Source organism: Lagenorhynchus albirostris, chromosome 15 (genome assembly GCF_949774975.1).
Source record: "Lagenorhynchus albirostris chromosome 15, mLagAlb1.1, whole genome shotgun sequence".
NCBI classification, from domain to species: domain Eukaryota; kingdom Metazoa; phylum Chordata; class Mammalia; order Artiodactyla; family Delphinidae; genus Lagenorhynchus; species Lagenorhynchus albirostris.
Genome location: NC_083109.1, coordinates 84,486,538 through 84,507,617, shown reverse-complemented (window position 1 = coordinate 84,507,617; position 21,080 = coordinate 84,486,538). Strand labels below are relative to the sequence as shown.

Here is a 21,080-nt window from a genome sequence, read left to right as displayed (position 1 = left end):
CCCGCCTCGCTCCATGCGCTCTCGGGCGTTCTCACCGCCTCACCCGCCGCCACTGGCTCCTGGCTTTTCACCCTCAGCTCCAGTCACCCGCAACGTCTCCACTTGGGCGCTGTAAGAGCATCTCACCACCCCGCCCCCGCCCCTCCCCTCCCCTCCCCTCCATTCTGGGTCTTCCCCACTGCTCACCCCTCCAAGGCCTCCCTGACCCTCCCTACCCCAAGAACATCCAACTTTCCCTCAACCCTCTTCTCTTACTCGGCTATATGGCCCCTTCAGAGCATTTCACCACTAGGCTCACGTGTGTGATTGTATATTTGATAATGGTCGTTTTTGTTGGCTGTAAACTCCATGAGGGCAGGGACTTGGCCTCTCGCGGTCCCCATTCCCCAGAACCTAAAACACTACGAGCACAGCACAGGGACTCAGTCGTTGCGTGTTCCTTGAATGAATGACTCCACAAACCTCCTCATCCTCCTGCCCCGAGGTCGAGTGAATGGCGCCACCCCATAAGCAGAAACCTGCTATTGCCCTTGGTTTTTCCGTTCTTCCTCTCACCCAAGTCCATGTTACCAGGTGCTACAAATTCCCCCTGAACGGTTACTGAATCAGCCTACGACTCCATTCACGTGGCCCTTACCTAGCTCAGGGAGCCTCCCTCCCTCTCCGGGACCAGCCCCTTCTCTCCACCCACCCACCCCACGGCCCCCCAGTCCATTCTCTACTCTGCTGCCCAGCAGCAGGTTTCCCCTGAGGTGCATGTAAGCCACAGGAAGCAGGCCTTCGTGCTCCCTTCAGGAGCTCCGCCCAGGCCATCCCCTCCCACCCCTTGGTCTGACACCCTCTGGGCTCATCTTAGGCACCTGTCCTTCCCTAAGTATTCCTCCTGTTTTAGGCTGTAACAGCATTTACCACGCTGGATTGTCACTGCCCAGAGGACCGCCCTGTGTCCCCGCGCAGTCTGCAGGGTGGAAATACTGTGGCCAACACACCTCTCAGAATTACTAGAAATTGACCTTCCCTCTCTGAGCATGTTGCCTTATCTGTAAAACGAGATACTGATAGTCTGTGATTATGGTGGGGATTGAATAAGATTTTTTAAAGCAGCAGGTACTGCCTACGTTGGGTGCAAAATGAAATGGGAGCTTTAAAAAAGAACTTCTGACAGCTGCAGCTGTTCCTTGCAAACTGCAGGACACGGACCCAGCCCACGACCGCAGTCTGTGTAGTATATTCAGGCCGCACTGAACACGGGACCTGCAGGCGGCGGAGCGGACTGTGTTCATGGAACAGAACCTAGAACTGGGGCGATGAGCTGAGGCCCAGCGGTGACAGGCCGCTCCTAACAGCTCCCGGACACCCAGCGCCCGGAGCTGCACCGGGGTGCCGGGTGCCATGGTTCCGGGGTGCGGAGGTTCCGGGGTCTCGAGGTCCCGGAATCCCGCGGTCCAAAGTGCCGGAACGCGACCCAAACCCAGCCCCGACCGGCAGCCCTCGCGCTGACGGCCCCGCCCCCGGCTGAGACGCTCCGTCAAAGCCCATTGGTCGACGGCCTGTGCGCCCCTGCTCACGTGATGCACCACGGGACGCTGCACGGGACGCGACCCGGAAGCCGGCGTTGCTGCGGGCTTTTCTCCCGGAGTCGCCAGCGTGCGGAGCGCCAGGGCTGCTCTCCGGGCGGCGGCGGCGGCGGCGGCGGCGGCGGCGGCGGCGGCGGCGGCGGCGGCGGCGGCGGCGGCGGCGGCGGCGGCGGCGGCGGCGGCGGCGGCGGCGGCGGCGGCGGCGGCGGCGGCGGCGGCGGCGGCGGCGGCGGCGGCGGGATGTTCACCACGGGGGCGGAGAGTCTGCTCCGCCAGGCCAGGTGCGTCCGAGCTTTTCCCTTCGGGCACTTGGTGGTGGGTCTCAGAGCCGGGCCTGCGCGCGGCGACTCGAAAGAGTCCCCTTTGAACCCACTTTAGAGACTCAGGTCGGGGAGGCCACGCGGGCCAGGCACGGCGTGAGGAGGTCCGGGGAGGGTCGAGCTGGTCCCCGGAGGAGGTGGCTCCTGAGAGCGCTCTGAAGGATGAGTGGAAATGAAGTGGGGTGGGCCCCCGCTGATGGATTGGCCAAAGGCTTGTCGGCTGCGGACCCCCACGTCTGGCAGGAAGTGGGGTCCAGAGCTGTCAGTTGCTTCAGGGTCAAGAAAGCTAGAAAGACGCTGGAGAGCCTGCTGGATTGAGCCATGGCGAGCCCTGTGCAAAGCCCATGAGTTCGATACCTTGCGAGGGCTTTGGGGAGCCATGGAGGATTCTGTTATATAGAAAGATCCGCTCTCTTGTGGATGCATTGAATGTATTGAGAAATTACCCAGCGTCTTAGGACCCCGAGCTGGCTCTGGACTCTCACTAAGTCGGTAGCCCCTTCCTCACCAACTAGCCACTCATGGGAGAAAGCAGATGTAAGCTCGGACTAAAACCCCATGACTTGATGCTACTTTAAGAGAAGAAAATGTGGCCAGAACCATGGTTTAGGAAAAAAAAAACAAAACTGGATTCGGAGCTGGACCAGTTGCTGGGAAGGATTAGGCTGGTTGAGGCTCCTCTGATCTTAGGGAAGCAAGATCTTGAATGCATATTAGTTTCAAAAGGCTGTAAACAGGGTAGACGTTTGATATGGTCAGAATAACCCCTGAAAGTGTGTTAAGCAAGTGTTTTGAGGATTTGTAGCACCGTCTCCCCACCAAGTCCAAAGAAGTCTGTATTTCTTTCAATCCTGGACAGATATTCCAATATTCAAGTTCACTTGAATTTAGGAGAGCTGTATTAAAGAAAAATAGATACCTTTTTTCAAAAATTGAAGTATAGTTTATTTACAATATTAGTTTCAGGTGTACAACATAGTGATTCAATATTTTTATAGATTATACTCTATTTAAAATTATTCTAAAATATTGGCTATATTCCTTGTGCTATTCAATATATCTATAGCTTGTTTAATACATAGTTTGTACCTTTTAACCCCCTACACCTATCTTGCCCCTCCCCAATTCCCACTCTCCACTGATAACCACTAGTATGTGCTCTATAAGTCTGTTTCTGTTTTGTTGTATTCATTAGTTGCATTTTTTAGATTCTGCATTGTAAATGATAACATACAGTATTTGTCTTTCACTGTCTGACTCATCTCACTATGCATAATATCATCCAGGTTCATCCATGCTGTTGCAAATGGTAGAATTTCACTTTTTTATGGCTGAGTAATATTTCATTGTGTATATATATCTATATATAATCACATCTTCTTTATCCATTCATCTGTTGATGGACACTTAGGTTGCTTCCCTATCTTGGCTGTTGTAAATAATGCTATGAACATTGGGGTGTATGTACCTTTTCAAATTAGTGTTTTTGTTTTCTTAGGATATATACCCAGGAATGGAGTTGCTGGATGGTAGGTAGTTCAGTTTTTAGTTTTTTGAGGAACTTCCACAGTTTTCCATAGTGACTGCACCAATTTACATTCACACCAACAGTGAACTAGGGTTGTCTTTTCTCCACATTCTCACCAACATTTGTTATTGTAGTCTTTTTGATGATGGCCATTCTGACAGGTGTGAGGTGTTATCTCATTGTGGTTTTGATTTGTATTTCTCTGACAGTTAGCTGTGTTGAGCATCTCTTAATGTGCCTATTGGCCATCTGTATGTCTTCTCTGGAAAAATGTCTATTCACGTCTTATGCCCATTTTTTAATTGAGTTTTTATCTATATTGAGTTGTATGAGCTGTTTATATATTTTGGATATTAATCCCTTATCAGTCATATCACTTGAAAAAATTTTCTCCCATTCGGGAGAAAATTCCTTTGCTGTGCAAAAGCTTTTAAGTTTAATTAGGTCCTATTTGTTTATATTTGCTTTTGCTTCCTTTGCCTTAGGAGATAGATCCAAAAAAAATATTGCCATGATTTATGTCAAAGAGTGTTCTGCCTGTGTTTTCTTCTAGGAGTTTTATGGTTTCCGATCTTACATCTAGGTCTTTAATCCATTTTGAGTTTACTTTTGTATATGATGTTAGAGTATGTTCCAATTTCTTTCTTTTACATGTAGCTGTCCAGTTTTACCAGCACCACTCATTGAAGAGACTGTCTTTTCCTCATTGTTTGTGTGTGTGTGTGTGTGTGTGTGTGTGTATTCTTGCCTCCTTTGTCGTAGATTAATTGACTGTAAGTGTGTGGGTTTATTTCTGGGCCCTCTTTTTTCTGTCCCATTGATCTATGTGTGTGTTTTTGTGCCAGTGCCATACTGTTTTGATTAGTTTTGTAGTAGAGTATAGTCTGAAATCAGGGAGCATGATACCTCTCTCCAGCTTTGTCCTTTTTTCTCAAGATTGCTTTGGCTATTCATGGTCTTTTGTAGTTCCATATAAATTTTAGGATTATTTGTTCTAGTTCTGTGAAAAATGTCATGGGTGTTTTGATAGGGATTGCATTAAATCTGTAGATTGCTTTGGGTAGTATGGACATTTTAACAATATTAATTCTTCCAATTCATGGACATAGGATATCTTTCCATTTCTTTGTAGTATCTTCAGTTTCCTCTGTCAGTGTTTTACAGCTTTCAGAGTATAGGTCTTTCACCTCTTTCGTTAAGTTTATTCCTAGGTATTTTATTCTTTTTGACATGATTTTAACAGGATTGTTTTCTTGCTTTTTCTTTCTAATAGTTCTTTACTAACGTATAGAAAAACAACAAATTTCTGAATATTAATCTTTTTTTAATTTATTCATTTATTTATTTTTGGCTGTGTTGGGTCTTCGTTTCTGTGTGAGGGCTTTCTCTAGTTGTGGCAAGCAGGGGCCACTCTTCATCGTGGTGCGCGGGCCTCTCACTGTCGCGGCCTCTCTTGCTGCGGAGCACAGGCTCCAGACGCAGAGAGCTCAGTGTTTGTGGCTCACAGGCCCAGTTGCTCCGTGGCACGTGGGATCTTCCCAGACCAGGGCTCGAACCCATGTCCCCTGCATTGGCAGGCAGACTCTCAACCACTGTGCCACCAGGGAAGCCCTGAATATTAATCTTGTATCCTGCAACTTTACTGAATTTATTTATTCTAATAGTTTTCTGGTGGAAAATTTAGGCTTTTCTATATATGGTATTATGTCATCTGCAAATAGTGACAATTTTACTTCCCTTCCAAGTTTTATGCCTTTATTTTTCTAGTCTGATTGCTGTGGCTGGGACTTCCAATAGTGTGTTAAATAGACGTGATGAGAGTGAGCATCCTTGTCTTGTTCCTGATATTAGAGGAAAAGCTTTTAGCTTTTCACTGTTGAGTATGATGTTAGCTGTGGGTTTGTCATAAATGGCCTTTATTATGTTGAGAGATGGTCCCTCTGAGAAATGTTCCCTCTGAGAGATGTTTTTTTTGTTTTTGTTTTTGTTTTTGTTTTGTGGTACGCGGGCCTCTCACTGTTGTGGCCTCTCTCGTTGCGGAGCACAGGCTCCGGATGCACAGGCTCAGCGGCCATGGCTCATGGGCCCAGCCGCTCCGTGGCATGTGGCATCTTCCCGGACCGGGGCACGAACCTGTGTCCCCTGCATCGGCAGGCGGACTCTCAACCACTGTGCTACCAGGGAAGCCCTCTGAGAGATGTTTGATGAGAGTTTTTATCATGAATGGATGTTGAACTTCGTCAAATGCTTTTTCTGCATATATTGAGATGATCATGTGAATTTTATTCTTTCTTTTGTTAGTGTGGTGTATTACACTGATTGATTCGCAGATATTGAACCATGCTTGTGACCCTGGAATAAATCCCACTTGATCGTGGTGTATGATTTTTTTGTGTGTGTGGCTGTGCTGAACAGCTTGCAGGATCTTAGTTCCCTGACCAGGGATTGAGCCCTCGCCCTCAGCAGTGAAAGTGCAGAGTGCTAACCACTGGACATCCAGGGAATTCCCTATGATCTTTTTTTATTGTTGAATTTGGTTTGCTAATGTTCTGTTGAGAATTTTTGCGTCTATATTCATCAAATATATTGGCCTGTAATTTTCTTTTTTTGTAGTGTCTTTGTCTTGTTTTGGTATCAAGGTAATTGTGGCCTCACAGAATGAATTTGGGAGTGTTCCATCCTCTTCAGTTATTTGGAACAGTTTGAGAAGGATGGGTATTATCTCTTCTTTATATGTCTGGCAGAATTCCCTCATGAAGCTGTCTGGTCCTGGACTTTTGTTCACTGGGAGTTTTGTTTTTTTGTTTTTTTTATAAATGTATTTATTCTATTTATTTGTGGTTGAGTTGGGTCTTCATTGCTGTGCACGGGCTCTTTCTAGCTGCGGTGAGCAGGGGCTACTCTTCGTTGTGGTGTGTGGGCTTCTCATTGTGGTGGCTTCTCTTGCTGCAGGGCACAGGCTCTAGGCACGCGGGCTTCAGTTGTTGTGACTCTCAGGCTCCAGAGTGCAGGCTCAGCAGTTGTGGCACACAGGCTTAGTTGCTCCGCGGCATGTGGTATCTTCCTGGACCAGGGCTTGAACCCATGTCCCCTGCATTGGCAGGCGGATTCTTAACCACTGCGCCACCAGGGAAGCCCAGGGAGTTTTTTAAATTACTAATTCAATTTCACTACTAGTGATAGGTCTGTTCAGATTGTCTATTTCTTCTTGATTCAGTCTTGGACTTGTATGCTTCTAGAAATGTAGCAGTTTCTTCTGGATTGTCAAATTCGTTGGCATATAACTGTTGGTAGTATTTTCTTATGGTTGTTTGTATCTCTGCGATATCATTTTTCATTTCTCCTCTTTCTTATTTTATTTGGATCCTCTCTTTTTTTTTTAATTGATCAGCCTGACTAAAGGCTTACCAATTTTATATTTTTAAAAAACAGCTCTTAGGGCTTCCCTTATGGCGCAGTGGTTGAGAGTCCGCTTGCCGATGCAGGGGACACGGGTTCGTGCCCCGGTCCGGGAAGATCCCACATGCCGCGGAGTGGTTGGGCCTGTGAGCCATGGCCGCTGAGCCTGCACGTCCAGAGCCTGTGCTCCGCAACGGGAGAGGCCACAACAGTGACAGGCCCGCGTACCGCAAAAAAAAAAAAAAACAAAAACAGCTCTTGGTTTTATTGGTCTTTTTTATTGGGTTTTTTTTTTTTTGGTAGTTAGGATGTTTGAGATTTTTCTTGTTTCTTGAGGTACGCCTGTATTGCTATAAACTTCCCTCTTAGAATTTCTTTTGCTGCATCCCATAGATTTGGGAATGTGTTTTTATTTTCATTTGTCTTGAGGTATTTTTTATTTCCTTTTTGATTTCTTTTATGTACCTATTGGTTTTTTAGTACCACGTTGTTGAGTGTCTACATGTTAGTGTTTACCCCATTTTTCTTCCTGTAATTGACTTCTCGTTTTATACAGTTGTGGTCAGAAAAAATGCTGGATATAATTTCTGTCCTCTTAAATTTGTTGAGACTTGTTTTGTGGTCTAGCATGTAATCTATCCTGGAGAACATTCCATGTGCACTTAAAAAGAATGTGTATTCTGCTGTTTTTGGATGAAATGTCCTGTAGATATTGATGCCCAGTTGAATTAAGTCCAACTGGTCTAATGTGTCATTTAAGACTACTGTTTCCTTACTGACTTTATGTCTGGGTGGTCTGTCCATTGATGTAAGTGGGGTGTTAAAGTCCCCTACTATCTTTATCATTACATAATGCCCTTCTTTGGCTTTTGTTACAGACTTTGTTTTAAAGTCTACTTTGTCTAATATGAGTATTGCTGCCCCAGCTTTGTTGTTTCTATTTACATGAAATGTCTTTTTCCATCCCCTTGCTTTCAGTCTGTGTGTGTCTTTAGTTCTGAAGTGAGTCTCTTTCAAGCAGCATATAGATAGGTCTTGTTTCATTATCCAGTCACCTTATGTCTTTTGATTGGAGTGTTTAGTCCATTGATATTTAAGGTTACTATTGATGGGTATGTGCTTATTGCCATGTTGTTGCTTGTTTTCTAGTCGTTTTTTATAGTTCTTCTCCGTTCTTGTCTTTCTTACCTTGAGAGTTTTTTTGTTTTTTGTTTTGTTTTCTTCACATGTTTATTGGAGTATAATTGCTTCACAGTGTTGTGTCTGTGTACAACAAAGTGAATCAGCCATGTGTATACATATATCCCCATATCCCCTCCCTCTTGAGCCTCCCTCCCACCCTCCCTATCCCACCCCTCTAGGTGGTCACAAAGCATCGAGTTGATCTCCCTGTGCTATTCAGCAGCTTCCCACTAGCCATTCATTTTACATTTGGTAGTGTATATATGTCAGTGTTACTCTCTCACTTCATCCCAGTTTCCCCTTCCCCACCATGTCATCAAGTCCATTCCCTACATCTGTGTTTTTATTCCTGCCCTGCCACTAGGTTCATCAGTACTGCTTTTTTAGATTCCATATATATGCGTTAGCATACAGTATTTGTTTTTCTCTTTCTGACTTACTTCTCTGTGTATGACAGACTCTAGGTCCATCCACCTCACTACAAATAACTCAATTTCATTTCTTTTTGTGGCTGAGTAATATTCCATTGTATGTATGTGCCACATCTTCTTTATCCACTCATCTGTCGATGGACACCTAGGTTGCTTCCATGTCCTGGCTATTGTAAATAGTGCTGCAGTGAACATTGTGGTACATGACTCCTTTTGAATTATGGTTTTCTCAGGGCATATGCCCAGTAGTGGGATTGCTGGGTCATATGGTAGTTCTGATTTAGTTTTGGGGTTTTTTTGTTGTTTTTTTTTGCAATACGCTGGCCTCTCACTGTTATGGCCTCTCCCGTTGCAGATCACAGGCTCCAGACGCGCAGACTCAGTGGCCATGGCTCATGGGCCTAGCTCCTCTGCAGCATGTGGGATCTTCCCGGACCGGGGCACGAACCCATGTCCCCTGCATCAGCAGGCGGACTCTCAACCACTGCGCCGCCACCAGGGAAGCCCTGATTTAGTTTATTTAAGGAATCTCCATACTGTTCTCCATAGTGTCTGTATCAATTTACATTCCCACCAACAGTGCAGGAGGGTTCCCTTTTCTCCACACCCTCTCCAGCACTTATTGTTTCTAGATTTTTGATCATGGCCATTCTGACCAGTGTGAGGTGATACCTCATTGTGGTTTTGATTTGCATTTCTCTAATGATTAGTGATGTTGAGCATCCTTTTATGTCTTTGTTGGCCATCTGTATGTCTTCTTCGGAAAAATGTCTATTTAGGTCTTCTGCCCATTTTTGGATTGGGTTGTTTGTTTTTTTTATATTGAGCTGCATGAGCTGCTTGTATATTTTGGAGATTAATCCTTTGTCCTTCATTTGCAAATATTTTCTCCCATTCTGAGGGTTGTCTTTTTGTTTTGTTTATGGTTTCCTTTGCTGTGCAAAAGCTTTTAAGTTTCATTAGGTCCCATTTGTTTATTTTTATTTCCATTTCTCTAGGAGGTGGGTCAAAAGGATCTTGCTGTGATTTATGTCATAGGGTGTTCTGCCTATGTTTTCCTCTGAGAGTTTTATAGTGTCTGGCCTTACGTTTAGGTCTTTAATCCATTTTGAGTTTATTTTTGTGTATGGTGTTAGGGAGTGTTCTAATTTCATTCTTTTACATATAGCTGTCCAGTTTTCCCAGCACCACTTATTGAAGAGGCTGTCTTTTCTCCATTGTATATTCTTGCCTCCCTTGTCAAAGATAAGGTGACCATATGTGCGTGGGTTTATCTCTGGGCTTTCTATCCTGTTCCACTGATCTGTATTTCTGTTTTTGTGCCAGTACCATACTGTCTTGATTACTGTAGCTTTGTAGTGTAGTCTGAAGTCAGCGAGTCTGATTCCTCCAGCTCCGCTTTTCTTTCTCAAGATTGCTTTGGCTATTTGGGGTCTTTTGTGTTTCCATACAAATTGTAAAATTTCTTGTTCTAGTTCTGTGAAAAATCCCATTGGTGACTTGATAGGGATTGCGTTGAACCTGTAGATTGCTTTGGGTAGTATAGTCATTTTCATGATATCGATTTTGATTTGTGGTTACCATGGGGTTCATATATGGTGACCTTTGTACTAGCTTATTTAATTAGTTGACCCACAGCCTTTACTATATATTTGCTTTTACTGGTGGGACTTTTTCCTTTTCTGTAAATTCTTGTTCTAGCCTTTTCCACATAGAGGAGATCCTTTAACTCTTACGGTCAGTGTAGTATTGATGAACTCTTTTAGTTTTTGCTTGTCTGAGAAGTTCTTTATCTCTCCTTTAATTCTGAATGATAACATTGCTGGGTAGAGTATCCTAGATTGTAGGTTTTTCCTTTCAGCACTTTAAATATATCTTATGACACTTGTTTCTCGTCTGAAAAGTTTCTGCAGAAAAATCAACTGATAGCCTTATGGGGGTTCCCTTGTATGTGATTGCTTTGCTGCCTTTAGAATTCTCTTTTTAACTTTTGCCATCTTTTAATTATGGTATGTCTTGGTGTGGGTCTCTTTGGGTTCATCTTGTTTGGGGCTCTCTTTGCTTCCTGTACCTGGATATCTGTTTCCTTCTTTAGGCACAGGAAGTTTTCAGTCATAATTTCATCAGATACATTTTTGACTCTCTTCTTCTCCTGCTGGGACCCTTATATGTGAATGTTAGTACACTTAACAATGTTCCAGAGATGTCTTAAACTGTCCTCATTTTTTTTAATGTGTTTTTCTTTTTTTTTAAATTAATTTTTTATTTATTTATTTTTGGCTGTGTTGGGTCTTCGTTGCTGCGCGCGGGCTTTCTCTAGTTGCAGCGAGCGGGGTCTACTCTTCGTTGTGGTGCGTGGGCTTCTCATTGCGGTGGCTTCTCTTGTTGCAGAGCACCGGCTCTAGGCACGCGGGCTTCAGTGGTTGTGGCACGTGGGCTCAGTAGTTGTGGCACACGGGCTCAGTAGTTGTGGCACGCGGGCTCAGTAGTTGTGGCTCGGGCTCTATAATGCAGGCTCAGTAGTTGTGGCGCATGGGCTTAGTTGCTCTGTGGCATGTGGAATATTCCTGGACCAGGGCTCGAACCCGTGTCCCCTGCACTGGCAGGCGGATTCTTAACCACTGGGCTACCAGGAATGTCCCATGTTTATCTATTCTTTTTCCTAGTTCAAGTAGCGTTCTTATTACTAATGCTTTCAACTCTTTATCTGGTAAATTATTTACCTCTGTTCCATTGGTGGTTGTTTTTTTTTCATTTTTTTTTTCTTGTTCTTTCATTTGAAACAAATTCCCCTGTCTTCTCATTTTGCTTGGCTTTTTCTGTCTCTGTGAAATTAGGTGAAGCAGTTACCTATCCCAGTTTTTAAGGCATGTCCTTGTGTGGGAGCGTCCCTGTACGGTCTGCATGTGCCCGTTGGCTTTGCTGGGAGAGCTGGAGCTGAAGTGAGGAAGAGTCTTCCCCCAGGCTGTGCTGGCAGCTGTCGCCTTGGTAGGGGGTGTGGCTGGAGATGTAAAGGGGCTGGAGCCAGAGCCAGGTGTGAGCTGGAGCTTCTCGTCTGTTCAGTGGCCATGACTGCCCTGTCAGGGCGGGTCCCAGTTTGCTGGAGCAGCTGTCCTGAGGGTCGGGTCCAAGCCGGTTCTGTTCCAAGTGTGCGCTCTCCCCGCTCCCAGCAGCGGCATCTTTGTCCCCAAAGGGGAAGCAGTGCTGGAGCAAGAGGGGCCGGAGCAGGTGCTCAGCTCGGGCGGGGGCGGGGGCTGGGCCGTGTGCTAGCGCGGGGGCTGGGCCGTGTGCTGGGGGGGGGAGGGGGCAGGGGCTGCAGCGTGTGCTGGGGCGGGGCTGGGGCTGGGGCGTGTGCTAGGGCGGGGCTGGGGCGATCCCGGGCAAGCCCCCAGAGCCCCGGGCAGGCTTCATCTGCTTCCTCCGCCTTATTCCAGGAGTAAGCAAGCCGGCGCCCACGCCTCACGAGTGGAGTCTAGGCTTCTTACAGCCCTGCCGTTAGTCCCACTGGTTTTCAAACCAGCCATGGTGACTCGTTCTCTCGGTGTGGATCCTCAAGGCTGGGATGCCCCAATATGTGGTCTGAACCACTCACTCCCCAGGGAGGAACTCCAAGCCCATGCAATCCCCCTCCTCCTCTGTGTCGCCTCCCAGGGGCACGAGCCCCGATGTGATCGCTTTTCTTCCCTTCCTTCCCAAGTCCGTTCGCATCTTTCTCACAGCCTTGGTTGCACAGGAGTCTCTGCCAGTCTCCAGTTTGCTTTCAGCGTGGATGTATTTTTTATGTGTTCGTGGTGGGACGTGAGCTCTGTGTCCTACTCTGCCACCTTGCTCTTCTCTCCCTGAAAACAGATTATCTTTAAGTGCTAGCATCTCACTCAGCATGCGACATGCTTATTAGCCTAGAGGTCTTGCCAGGGGACGAGTAAGAACTGAGACCCACTCAGAACATCCAGCTCATCTTCTGTTCAAGGTCAGAAATGTATAGGCTGAAAGGCAGAAGGAACAGCCCTCACTATTTAATTCTTATTTCTCTGTCTTTCTGTCTCGGGTGGGTGGGAATTCCTCTCTGTTGGGATTTAAGGAAAGTTAATAACTATCAGTTGAGTCTTACTAGTTTTCACTATTTTTCTTTAATTACGCCGGTGATTCTTGGTGGAACTTTACTGAAGTTTGGGAGTTAGGATTCGGAGTAAATTTTAGTTTCTCTCTGTATTTTTCAGAGATGGAAAGCAAGGCTGGGGAAAGTTATCAGAAGCATGACTTGTGAACTGCAGAACAAGTGAGGAGAGTGGGACTTGGGTTGGGGTGGGGGGGAGCAGCAAGGCCAGGGGAGGTTTCCTGAAGGACAAGACAACTAAACAGAAGCTCAGAGTGCGTCAGCCAGCGAGGGAAGCAGTCGGGAGCGTTTCAGGCAGAGGGTCCATGCCAGGGGCGGAAGCAGGAGAAACAGGAGGAGCCGGCCTTGTGAGCTGCGCTAGCACCTGGGGGTTGGGTCTGAAAGCAGTGGAGAGCTACTGACCGGTGAAGGCAGACTGCCTTTTAGAAAGAATCCGGTGACTTGGAGAATACATTGGAAGGGACTAATCTGGGGTACGGGCGAGGGGCACCACCGTTCTGGGAAGGAGCCTCAGTTATGACTGACTGCGGGACGCGTGGCAGCTTCTCCCTCGGCCGTCGCCGCGGCGAGCAGCAGACCTGGACCCGGCCTCTCAACTCAGTCTCCTCCCTCCTCGTCCACACGCGCCTTTGCTTGTGTTTGTAGGTGGCTGAATCCCACTCTGGCCGGATTAAGTGAAAAAATAGAAACGGGGGTGGGAGGCGAGGCGTGGTGGGGAAGCCATTGGGATTTGTCTGCCAGCCTTCAGGTGAGAACGGGAAACCCAAGCCGCCGCCCGGGACCCCCAGCCCACGGGGTTCTCGGACATTCTCCTCAGCCCCACAGCCTGGGGGTGCGCCATCTCAGGTCAGAATCGCAGACCCCGAGCTCGAGCAGAGTGGACTTGGTGGTCTTCGGGGACCCGCGGCGGGGGCCCAGCTGTGTAAGGGCCCTGCCAAGAGCCCCCCAGCAGCTCCCAGCGCGGTGGCTTGGGGCCACGTTGCTTTTTCTTGCCTCTGGGGCTGGAGTAAGCCTGAACCAGGCTTCGTTTTGAGGCTTGCTTCAGCATCTTACCTGTTATAAATGCTCAATAGATAGATTTTTCAATTAAGTATTAGAGTAATGTGTCATAACATTTGACCTTTCATTTTTAATTCTTGTTCCCAGAAGTTAAAGGCTCACTGAAGGAATCTTTTGAAAAGCAACTGGTTTCAGACTAAACCCCCCTTACTTTTGACTCGTAAACCGATCAGTTTGTGCTTCTGGTCCTGGAACAACAATCCGAACGCGTGGTTTGCCGTAGTAACTGCTGGAGCGAGGGTCCCCCGCCTGGTGGGGGGCGAGGGCCCAGGCCGGGTACCCAGCCAGCGGGTTCGTCACGAGAGGCCCGGTGGTGCTGGGACCACCTTCCTCCGCGACACCTGGCTTGTTCTCTGCTCAGCAGGGCCGGTCCCCAGCCCGAGAGCCGTCCTGTCACAGCTCAGGGCGGCGTTTCCGGGTCCCTCGTCGCCGGGTTGCCGACGCCGTCGTCTTTGTTTAGGGAGCTCCGGGACGAGGAGCTGGCGAGGCTCTGTGCCCGGGTCTGTGCGCTACTGCGAGAGGAGGACTGGGGTCCCGACGCCCCGGACGCCCTGCGGAGGCTCTTCCTCATCGTCTCGGCCACGAAATACAACAGGAGGTGAGCGCACGTGTCCCTGGGGCATGGCGGGGGGTGGGGGGCGCCGCCTGGCCCGGCCCCGGGGGGGTGACACGCCCCCTCCCCCCAGGCTGGAGAGGCCTTGCCTGGCACTGCTGCAGACCACCCTCTGCTCGCCTACCTGCCCCGAGCAGCTCCAGCTGCTCTGCGCCGCTGTCCTGAGAGAGATGTCACCCTGCGACAGCCTGAGCCTGTCCTGCGACCACATCCAGAACACGCGGCAGCTGGGCCTCGTGGCCTCTGTGCTCTTGGCCCAGGTAACGTGACTGCCGCCGCCCTGCCCTTGGTGGCCCTGGGGCCTCGGTGAACCAGCAGGCCACGTGCTCCCCGTGGGGCGGGCAGGCTCGGCTGGGCCCTTGTCACCCAGCAGCCCTCCCCCCCTCCGCCCCCGTTCCGGGTCGGGGGATGAGCCAGGGCTGTGAGGCTGATTCAGGCTGCAGGGCTGGGGCTGCCCTCGTGACGTTCCAGACGCCCGAACCAGGTGGCATTCGTGACGCGCAGGAACACGTTCCGCTGTGGGGTTTGCAGGGTGACCAACAGCAGGTCAGGAGCTTGGCCCAGCGCGTCCTCAAGGTCCTGGAGAGCCGGCAGCCCGAGGGGCCCAGCCTGAGGCACCTCCTCCCTGTCGTGTCCAAGGTCACCAGCCTGGCCCCAGACGCCCTCCATGAAGGTCTGCACACACCCCGCCACCGGGGGCGAGGGGCCGCCGGGGCTGCTGCCGGTTCCTAGGAAGACCTGCGGCAGCCCAGGCAGCGCGAGCCTGCGGGACTTAACTCGGTTCCTGCGGTGTCACCCCCGCCCTGCACAGAGCAGACCAGGGCGCTCAGCAAGCGGCTGGGGGACTGGCTCCGCTACGCCAGCGTCCAGCAAGCGGTCGCCCACTCCTCCGGGGGCTTCTTCTCCACGCCTAGAGCCCGGCAGGTGAGGCTGGGGCACTCGGAGCTCCGTGTCCCCAGGCCGCCTCAGCCGGCCTGGCCTGCAGGCCGCCACCCACTCCTCCTTCCTGGTTCCAGAACGAGCACGCTCTCCTCGCTCCACTCGGGCGTGCGGGGGTGCCTTGGTCACAGCCCCCGAGCCTGTGGCGCGCTCTGTGGGTTGAGGCCCGGAACACGCGGGCAGGGACCGTATTTGACCGAGGGCTGCGTTTTCAGCTCAAGTGCCTGCGCTCACGCACCCTGGGTGGGGGCGGGGTGCCCGTGGTCCCGGAGGAGCGTGGACGGCCAGGGCGGTGGCTCGCGCCCCATGCCGCCTGTTCTTGGCCCTTCCTGGGCCCTGCAGCGCCGGCTGACCTTCCTTGCCTCCTGCAGCTGGGCCCTGTCACCGAGGTGGACGGGGCAGTGGCCACGGACTTCTTCACGGTGCTGTCCACGGGCCAGCGCTTCACGGAGGACCAGTGGCTGAACGTGCAGGCCTTCTCCATGCTGCGGGCCTGGCTGCTGGACAGCGGCCCTGGGGGCTCCAGCGCCCCGGACGCAGGTAGGACGCAGGCAGGACGTGCTGGGCCCCTGGGCGACATGGGCCGAGCCTCGTGGTCTCCAGAAGGCCTTTCCCAGACGTGCTGAGAAGCCAGATGTCGACAGGACCGTTCAGACAGCTTCTCCAAACTCTTCCTCCTCTGCGAGCCCACTAGCAGTCATAGACGGTCTGGGCTCATCTACACCACCGTGTCCAGTGGGGTGGCAGCGGGCGGGACAGGGCGCAGGCCTTGGCAGGCGGCGACGGCAGCCCTCCTCGCACCCTGCGGAGTCCTTCTCTGTCCTGAGCCCTCGTTCTCTCTTCCAGACGACAAGTCGGAGCTGGAAGGCTCCACCCTGTCTGTGCTCTCGGCCACCTCCACCGCCGGACACCTGCTGCCGCCCCAGCAATGGCTGCGGGAGAAGGCTTTCGAGTACTGCCAGCGCCTGCTGGAGCAGAGTAACCGGCGTGAGTCCCGGGGCCACCCTTCCCGTCCGCGGCCCGTGGCGCTCGGTCCCCACCTCGCGTCTGCGCCGCGGTCGCTCCCAGCTGTGGGCTCCCCGGCCTCTCCTCCAGCTTCCAGAACACGGGGCACCTTCTTGTTCGGCTGTTCTGATGGGGACACAGAGACCAGGTGGCTTTCTTCCCTCCCCCAGGAGCCCTGAAGAAGGCCGACTCAGACCTGCAGAAAGCAGTGAGTGCCGGGCGGGCGGGCGGGCGGGCGGGCGCTCCCTCCCAGCTCTGTCTGAGCGGCCTCCTCGGGTCCCCGCAGTGTCTGGTGGAGGCTGTGCTGGTGCTGGACGTGCTCTGCCAGCAGGACCCCTCCTTCCTGTACCGCACCCTCTCCTGCCTGAAGCCCCTGCACACGCGCCTGCGCGGGGACCCAGCCTGGGTGCGGGCGCTGCTGCCCGTCGCCCAGTTCTTCCTGCACCACGGTGAGCCTCCGCCCTCCCGTGGGAGCAGACCCGCTCGCGGGGAGGGCGGCTTTCCCCTGCACGCTGCCCCCTTCCTTCGTCTGTAGAGCAGCACTGATCTGATGAGCCGTTAGCACTTCGACGGTGGGAACTTTTAGATGGATTTAAGTAGCAAATTAAAACGTTACTGTGTTGATCTTGAACTCTCTTTGCCACGAGAGTTTCCTGGAAGGTGCTGTGAAACCAGCCCCTTCCAAGGAACGATCCCCGTAGCGTAACCAGAGGGTGGGTCTGTGGCCAGAGACACCTGGGAAGACCCGGATCCGGCTCAGCTGGCTCTTCCCGTGCTTGCGAAGGGCGGACATGTCTGCCTTTGGTGTCCCGCAGACACGTGTGGCCCTGGAGGCTTGGCCCAAGGTTCGGGGGGCCCCCGGCAGCACCCGAGGCCTTCTGCCCTGACGGAGCCCACTGCCTTTCAGGGGAGGCCGCCGCAGTGGATGCGGAAGCCGTCTACCAGCACCTCTTCACCAGGATCCCCGCTGAACATTTCCACAGTTCGATGCTGGCCTTCGAGTTCGTCCAGTTCTGCAGGGACAGCCTGCCTCTGTTCGGCAGAAACCTTGGCATTCTCAGGACAAGCTTCCCCAACCTCTTCAAGGCATGCTTGGTCATCCATGAACCAGAGCAAGGGGCTTGGGGGCCTGGGGTGTGCAGGGCCCCTGGGGCAGTGTCCTGGCATGGGCTGGGGGCGCCCGTGCCCTCAGGAAGGCGAGGTCGGGCCTGGCTTGGTGGCTGGGCTCGCAGAGTTGGTTCAGGTTAGCATCTCTTCGCTGGGGAGCGTTGCCAGGTGTGTTCAGCTGTTTGGCACCTTTGTCTTCGATGGGTTTCTTTGGGGTTTTTTTTCCTGTATTTGGCTGCATTGGGTCTTCGTTGCTGCGCGCGGGCTTTCTCTGGTTGTGGCGAGCAGGGGCTATTCTTTGTTGCGGTGCGCGGGCTTCTCATTGTGGTGGCTTCTCATTGTGGAGCACGGCTCTAGGCGTGTAGGCTCAGTAGTTGTGGCACACGGGCTTAGGTCCTCTGCGGCATGTGGCATCTTCCCGGACCAGGGCTTGAACCCGTGTCCCCTGCACTGGCAGGTGGATTCTCAACCACTGTGCCACCAGGGAAGTCCTGATGTGTCTTTTGTGATTGGCGTGTCACTGCGTGGCCTTTCCAAAATCAGAGACTGAGTTCTATAAACGATGATAAATGGAAAGTGATTTAGATGGTTGGTACAAAAGTGAGTGCAGAAGCAAAAAGAATGAGGGGGAAGAAAGTTGAAGGGCATATTTTCCAACTCCTGGGTCACAGTGAAACATGAGGAGGTGGCAGGGCTGGCCATGCCCTCTGGGCTCCCACTGGAGCTGCGCTGCTTGTCCCCACAGTTCCTGGCCTGGAACAGCCCGCCCCTCACCTCTGACTTTGTGGCGCTGCTCCCATCGCTGGTTGACGCAGGGACGGCCGTGGAGATGCTCCACCTGCTGCTGGACCTGCCCTGTCTGACCGCAGCCTTGGACCTGCAGCTCAGGTGAGCCCCTGCCCGGCCCCGCTGCTCACTGTTCTGACCGTGTCTGCCCTGTCCCTGTCCCTCCTTGCCCCCGGCCGCTCCTGCTGTCTCCCAAGCAGAGTGTCTCTGCACCTCTTCGCCGCCCCGACGGCAGCCCCGGAGCCCAGCCTTTCACTCAGCCGCGCAGCCTCCCAGGGGCCCGGCCCCCAGGCCTTTTTGGGTCATCCTGCAGCTCCTGGCTGGGTCAGGGCACAGTGATGTTACGGTGACGTCCACTCTAGTCTCTCCCTGGCCAGTGGGTACCGCGAGGGCAGGGGCCGAGTCCAGCCTCTTCTGGCCTGGGCCAGAGCCCACATGCGAGCCCGGCCTCAGGAGTCTCTCTGCTCGCAGGTCGCTGCAGGCTGCATCTGAGAGGCCGCCCTGGGACGTCTCCATCAGGGCCCCCGGCTGCCTGGAGGCCCTCCGGGACTCGCAGGTCCAGGGTCTTTTCCAGCACCTGCTGCGTGCCCACGCCAGCGGGACCGTGGAGAGGTAGGGCTCGCTGCCGGGCGTCCCAGGCCCCACGTGGGACACGAGAGCTCCCTGAGGCCTTGAGGCTGGGCCCTGGCATCCGCCCCAGACCTGGTGCCTTCTGACCTGGAGAGACAGCTCTGGTGACCCCCACCCAACGGGCGCCGGCCACGTGGCCAAGCGCTTCCTGGGCACTGGCTTGTGGTCTGCTCGTTCAGTTTCCTGATCCCGTCCTTGCCGTCCTTGTTGCCCTGTGGGGTAGGCACTGTGCTGACTCCTTGCCACAGGTGGGGAAAGGGAGGCTTAGCACATCCTAGGGGTGGGAGGGCCAGGACTGGACCACGGCCTCCTGCCCCAGCCGCATTCCAGCCCTCCCGTGTGCCACGGGAGCAGGGCGGCCGCAGAGGGAGCAGGCCGTGCATTAGGAGATGCGCAGGGTGGCCTCTGATGAGGGCAGAGCAGGCGCTCCCAGAGCCGGGTCCCCAGGCGGACAGGGAACAGGCGTGTGCTCAGGGCTGGGCCATGTGTCCCCAGGTTGACGCCGCTCTACCGGCTGCTGCAGCCCCTGGCCGGCTGCGCCCGGGTGGTCCAGTGCGCTGAGGCCGTGCCCACCCTGCTCCGGGCGTTCTTCTCGGCGGTGACACAGGTGAGCCCGCTTCCCGGGGCCTCTGTCCCTGCAGCAGAGGGCCGGCTAGAGCTAGGACCCACAGGGCCCCAGCTTCCTCAGTGGCCAAGGGGCCAGTCCATCACAGCAGACAGGGCAGCTCACACCAGCCCCAGCCTGGCTCCTGTCCCTCCCAGAACTGGGGCCGAGAGAAGCCCCCAGGGCAGCAGCCAGCCAGGTCCGGAGCAGAGGTGTTCCCTGGGGGTGGGACGCAGTCTCTCTCTCTCCCAGTTTGCTGACGGGGCCCTGGCCAGCCAGCTGGTACTGCTGCTCCTGGAACGAAGCGACTCGCTTTACCAGGTCCCAGGGTACGAAGCCGGTGTGCACAGGTGGGTCCCTCCTGGCGGGCTTCGCCCCTCCTGCGGCTCCGTGGCCCAGCCCTGGACGGGTTCACTGACCCCGCGCTCTCTGCTCCTCACGGCAGCGGTTCCCCAGCTGCCACCGACCCCAGCCCAGCCGCGGCACTTTCTCGGCCACTGTACGCACCCTTCCCTGCCCACCCAAGCCCCTCTTCCACGGAGCCTTCCAGAACGTGTGTCCCCCTTGCTGAAGGCCCAGTTTATGCGGGCTCCTCCCCGCTCCAGTCCAGCCTCCTCCCTGGTGGGGCAAGAGGTTCCTGGCGGGGCCGGGACTATCTTTACCTCCACCTGGTGCTCAGGGGCTTCCCGCCACCGCCCAGCTCTTCTCGGGACGGGCCGCGGGGCTGGGGTCTGTGGGGCAAGCACAGCCCACGGGTCCTCTCTCGCAGGGTGCTGAGCTCCCAGTTCCCGGCCCTGTGCAAGCTGCATCCTCCACTGGTGGTCGAGCAGGCGAAGGAGCTGCTGGAGTTCGTGGGCGGCCCCCGCAGCGGCGGGCACATGCTCACATCTGTGGTAAGGCAGCCGCTGCCCCGCCCCAGCCTGCACCTGACGTGCGGGCCTGTCACAGGGCTGAAGTGCTGTCCCCCACCCAGGTGTGGGCGATCGGCGAGTACCTGTCGGTGTCCTGGGACCGGCGCTGCACCGTGGAGCAGATCAACAACTTCTTCGAAGCCCTGGAGGCCCTGCTCTTTGAGGTCACCCAGTCGCGGCCCTCCACCACCCTCCCCAAGTGTCCTCCGCAGGTCATCACTGTGCTCATGACCACACTGACCAAGCTGGCCTCTCGGAGCCAAGACCTGATTCCCAGGTACCAGTTCCCGGTGGGCAGAGGGAAAGCTACAGGCTTCCCGTTGGGAAAGGGAACGGCTTTGGAGGCTGTCCTGTCCCCCAAAGCCCTTCTGGTTGGACGCAGGTGGCGTGGGCTGTGTCAGCACTGCCGCCTCATCTCTCCCAGCCAAGACCACGCTAGCTGGGTGCTCCTGGCAGCTGGTCCCTCCACGACACCCCTGCCCGCGTGAGGGGTGCGCCTGCAGCTGACGGGCTGGGACTCCCTCGTCCCCAGGGTCTCCCTGCTCCTGTCAAAGATGAGGACCTTGGCCCAGAGCCCAGCCACGGGCTCCACGCCTGGTGAGGAGGGCGTGGGAGCCATCCACACGCGGGCCACCGAGCTGCTGAACCTGCTGAAGATGCCCAGCGTGGCCCAGTTCGTGTTCACGCCCAGTGTGGAGGTGTCCGAGCCCCGCTATCACCGTGACACCAACACGGCCCTGCCCCTGGTCCTGCGTACGGTCAGCCGGCTGGTGGAGAGGGAGGCAGGCCTCCTGCCAGGGTGAAGGGACCAGGTGGATGCCGGGCAGGCCTGCAGGTTGAGAGCCTGGTATTACCAGCCATGGCTTCAGTGG

The 21,080-nt window shown here is 53.7% G+C and overlaps 2 protein-coding genes across 7 annotated transcripts in view; one reads left to right on the top strand and one right to left on the bottom strand.

Moving 5' to 3' along the window:
- The first annotated feature begins 1,754 nt into the window (after nt 1–1,754).
- On the top strand, nt 1,755–21,078 carry AP5Z1 (adaptor related protein complex 5 subunit zeta 1). 2 transcript variants are annotated; one of them, XM_060122826.1, is made up of 17 exons: nt 1,755–1,858; nt 13,978–14,211; nt 14,300–14,486; nt 14,758–14,899; nt 15,038–15,150; nt 15,537–15,705; nt 16,012–16,152; nt 16,341–16,378; nt 16,457–16,619; nt 17,078–17,256; nt 18,023–18,165; nt 18,535–18,675; nt 19,189–19,300; nt 19,550–19,647; nt 20,067–20,190; nt 20,271–20,485; nt 20,741–21,078. In XM_060122826.1, the coding sequence occupies exons 1-17, from the start codon at nt 1,818–1,820 to the stop codon at nt 21,009–21,011; spliced, it is 2,511 nt and encodes an 836-aa protein (XP_059978809.1). In that variant the 5' UTR covers nt 1,755–1,817; the 3' UTR covers nt 21,012–21,078. The 2 variants fall into 2 exon arrangements, with proteins under 2 accessions (XP_059978809.1, XP_059978808.1); XM_060122825.1 differs by having other exon boundaries at nt 19,189–19,647.
- Nucleotides 1,822–21,080, bottom strand: part of RADIL (Rap associating with DIL domain) — an 84,999-nt gene continuing 65,740 nt past the window's right edge. For 3 of the 5 annotated variants that reach the window (XM_060122821.1, XM_060122819.1, XM_060122823.1), the window contains exon 17: nt 12,579–16,296. The gene's annotated coding sequence lies outside the window, so the exon portion shown is untranslated. Of the gene's footprint in view, nt 2,794–12,578; nt 16,297–21,080 lie in introns of those variants that run through there. The other 2 variants (XM_060122820.1, XM_060122822.1) reach the window with 1 other exon arrangement.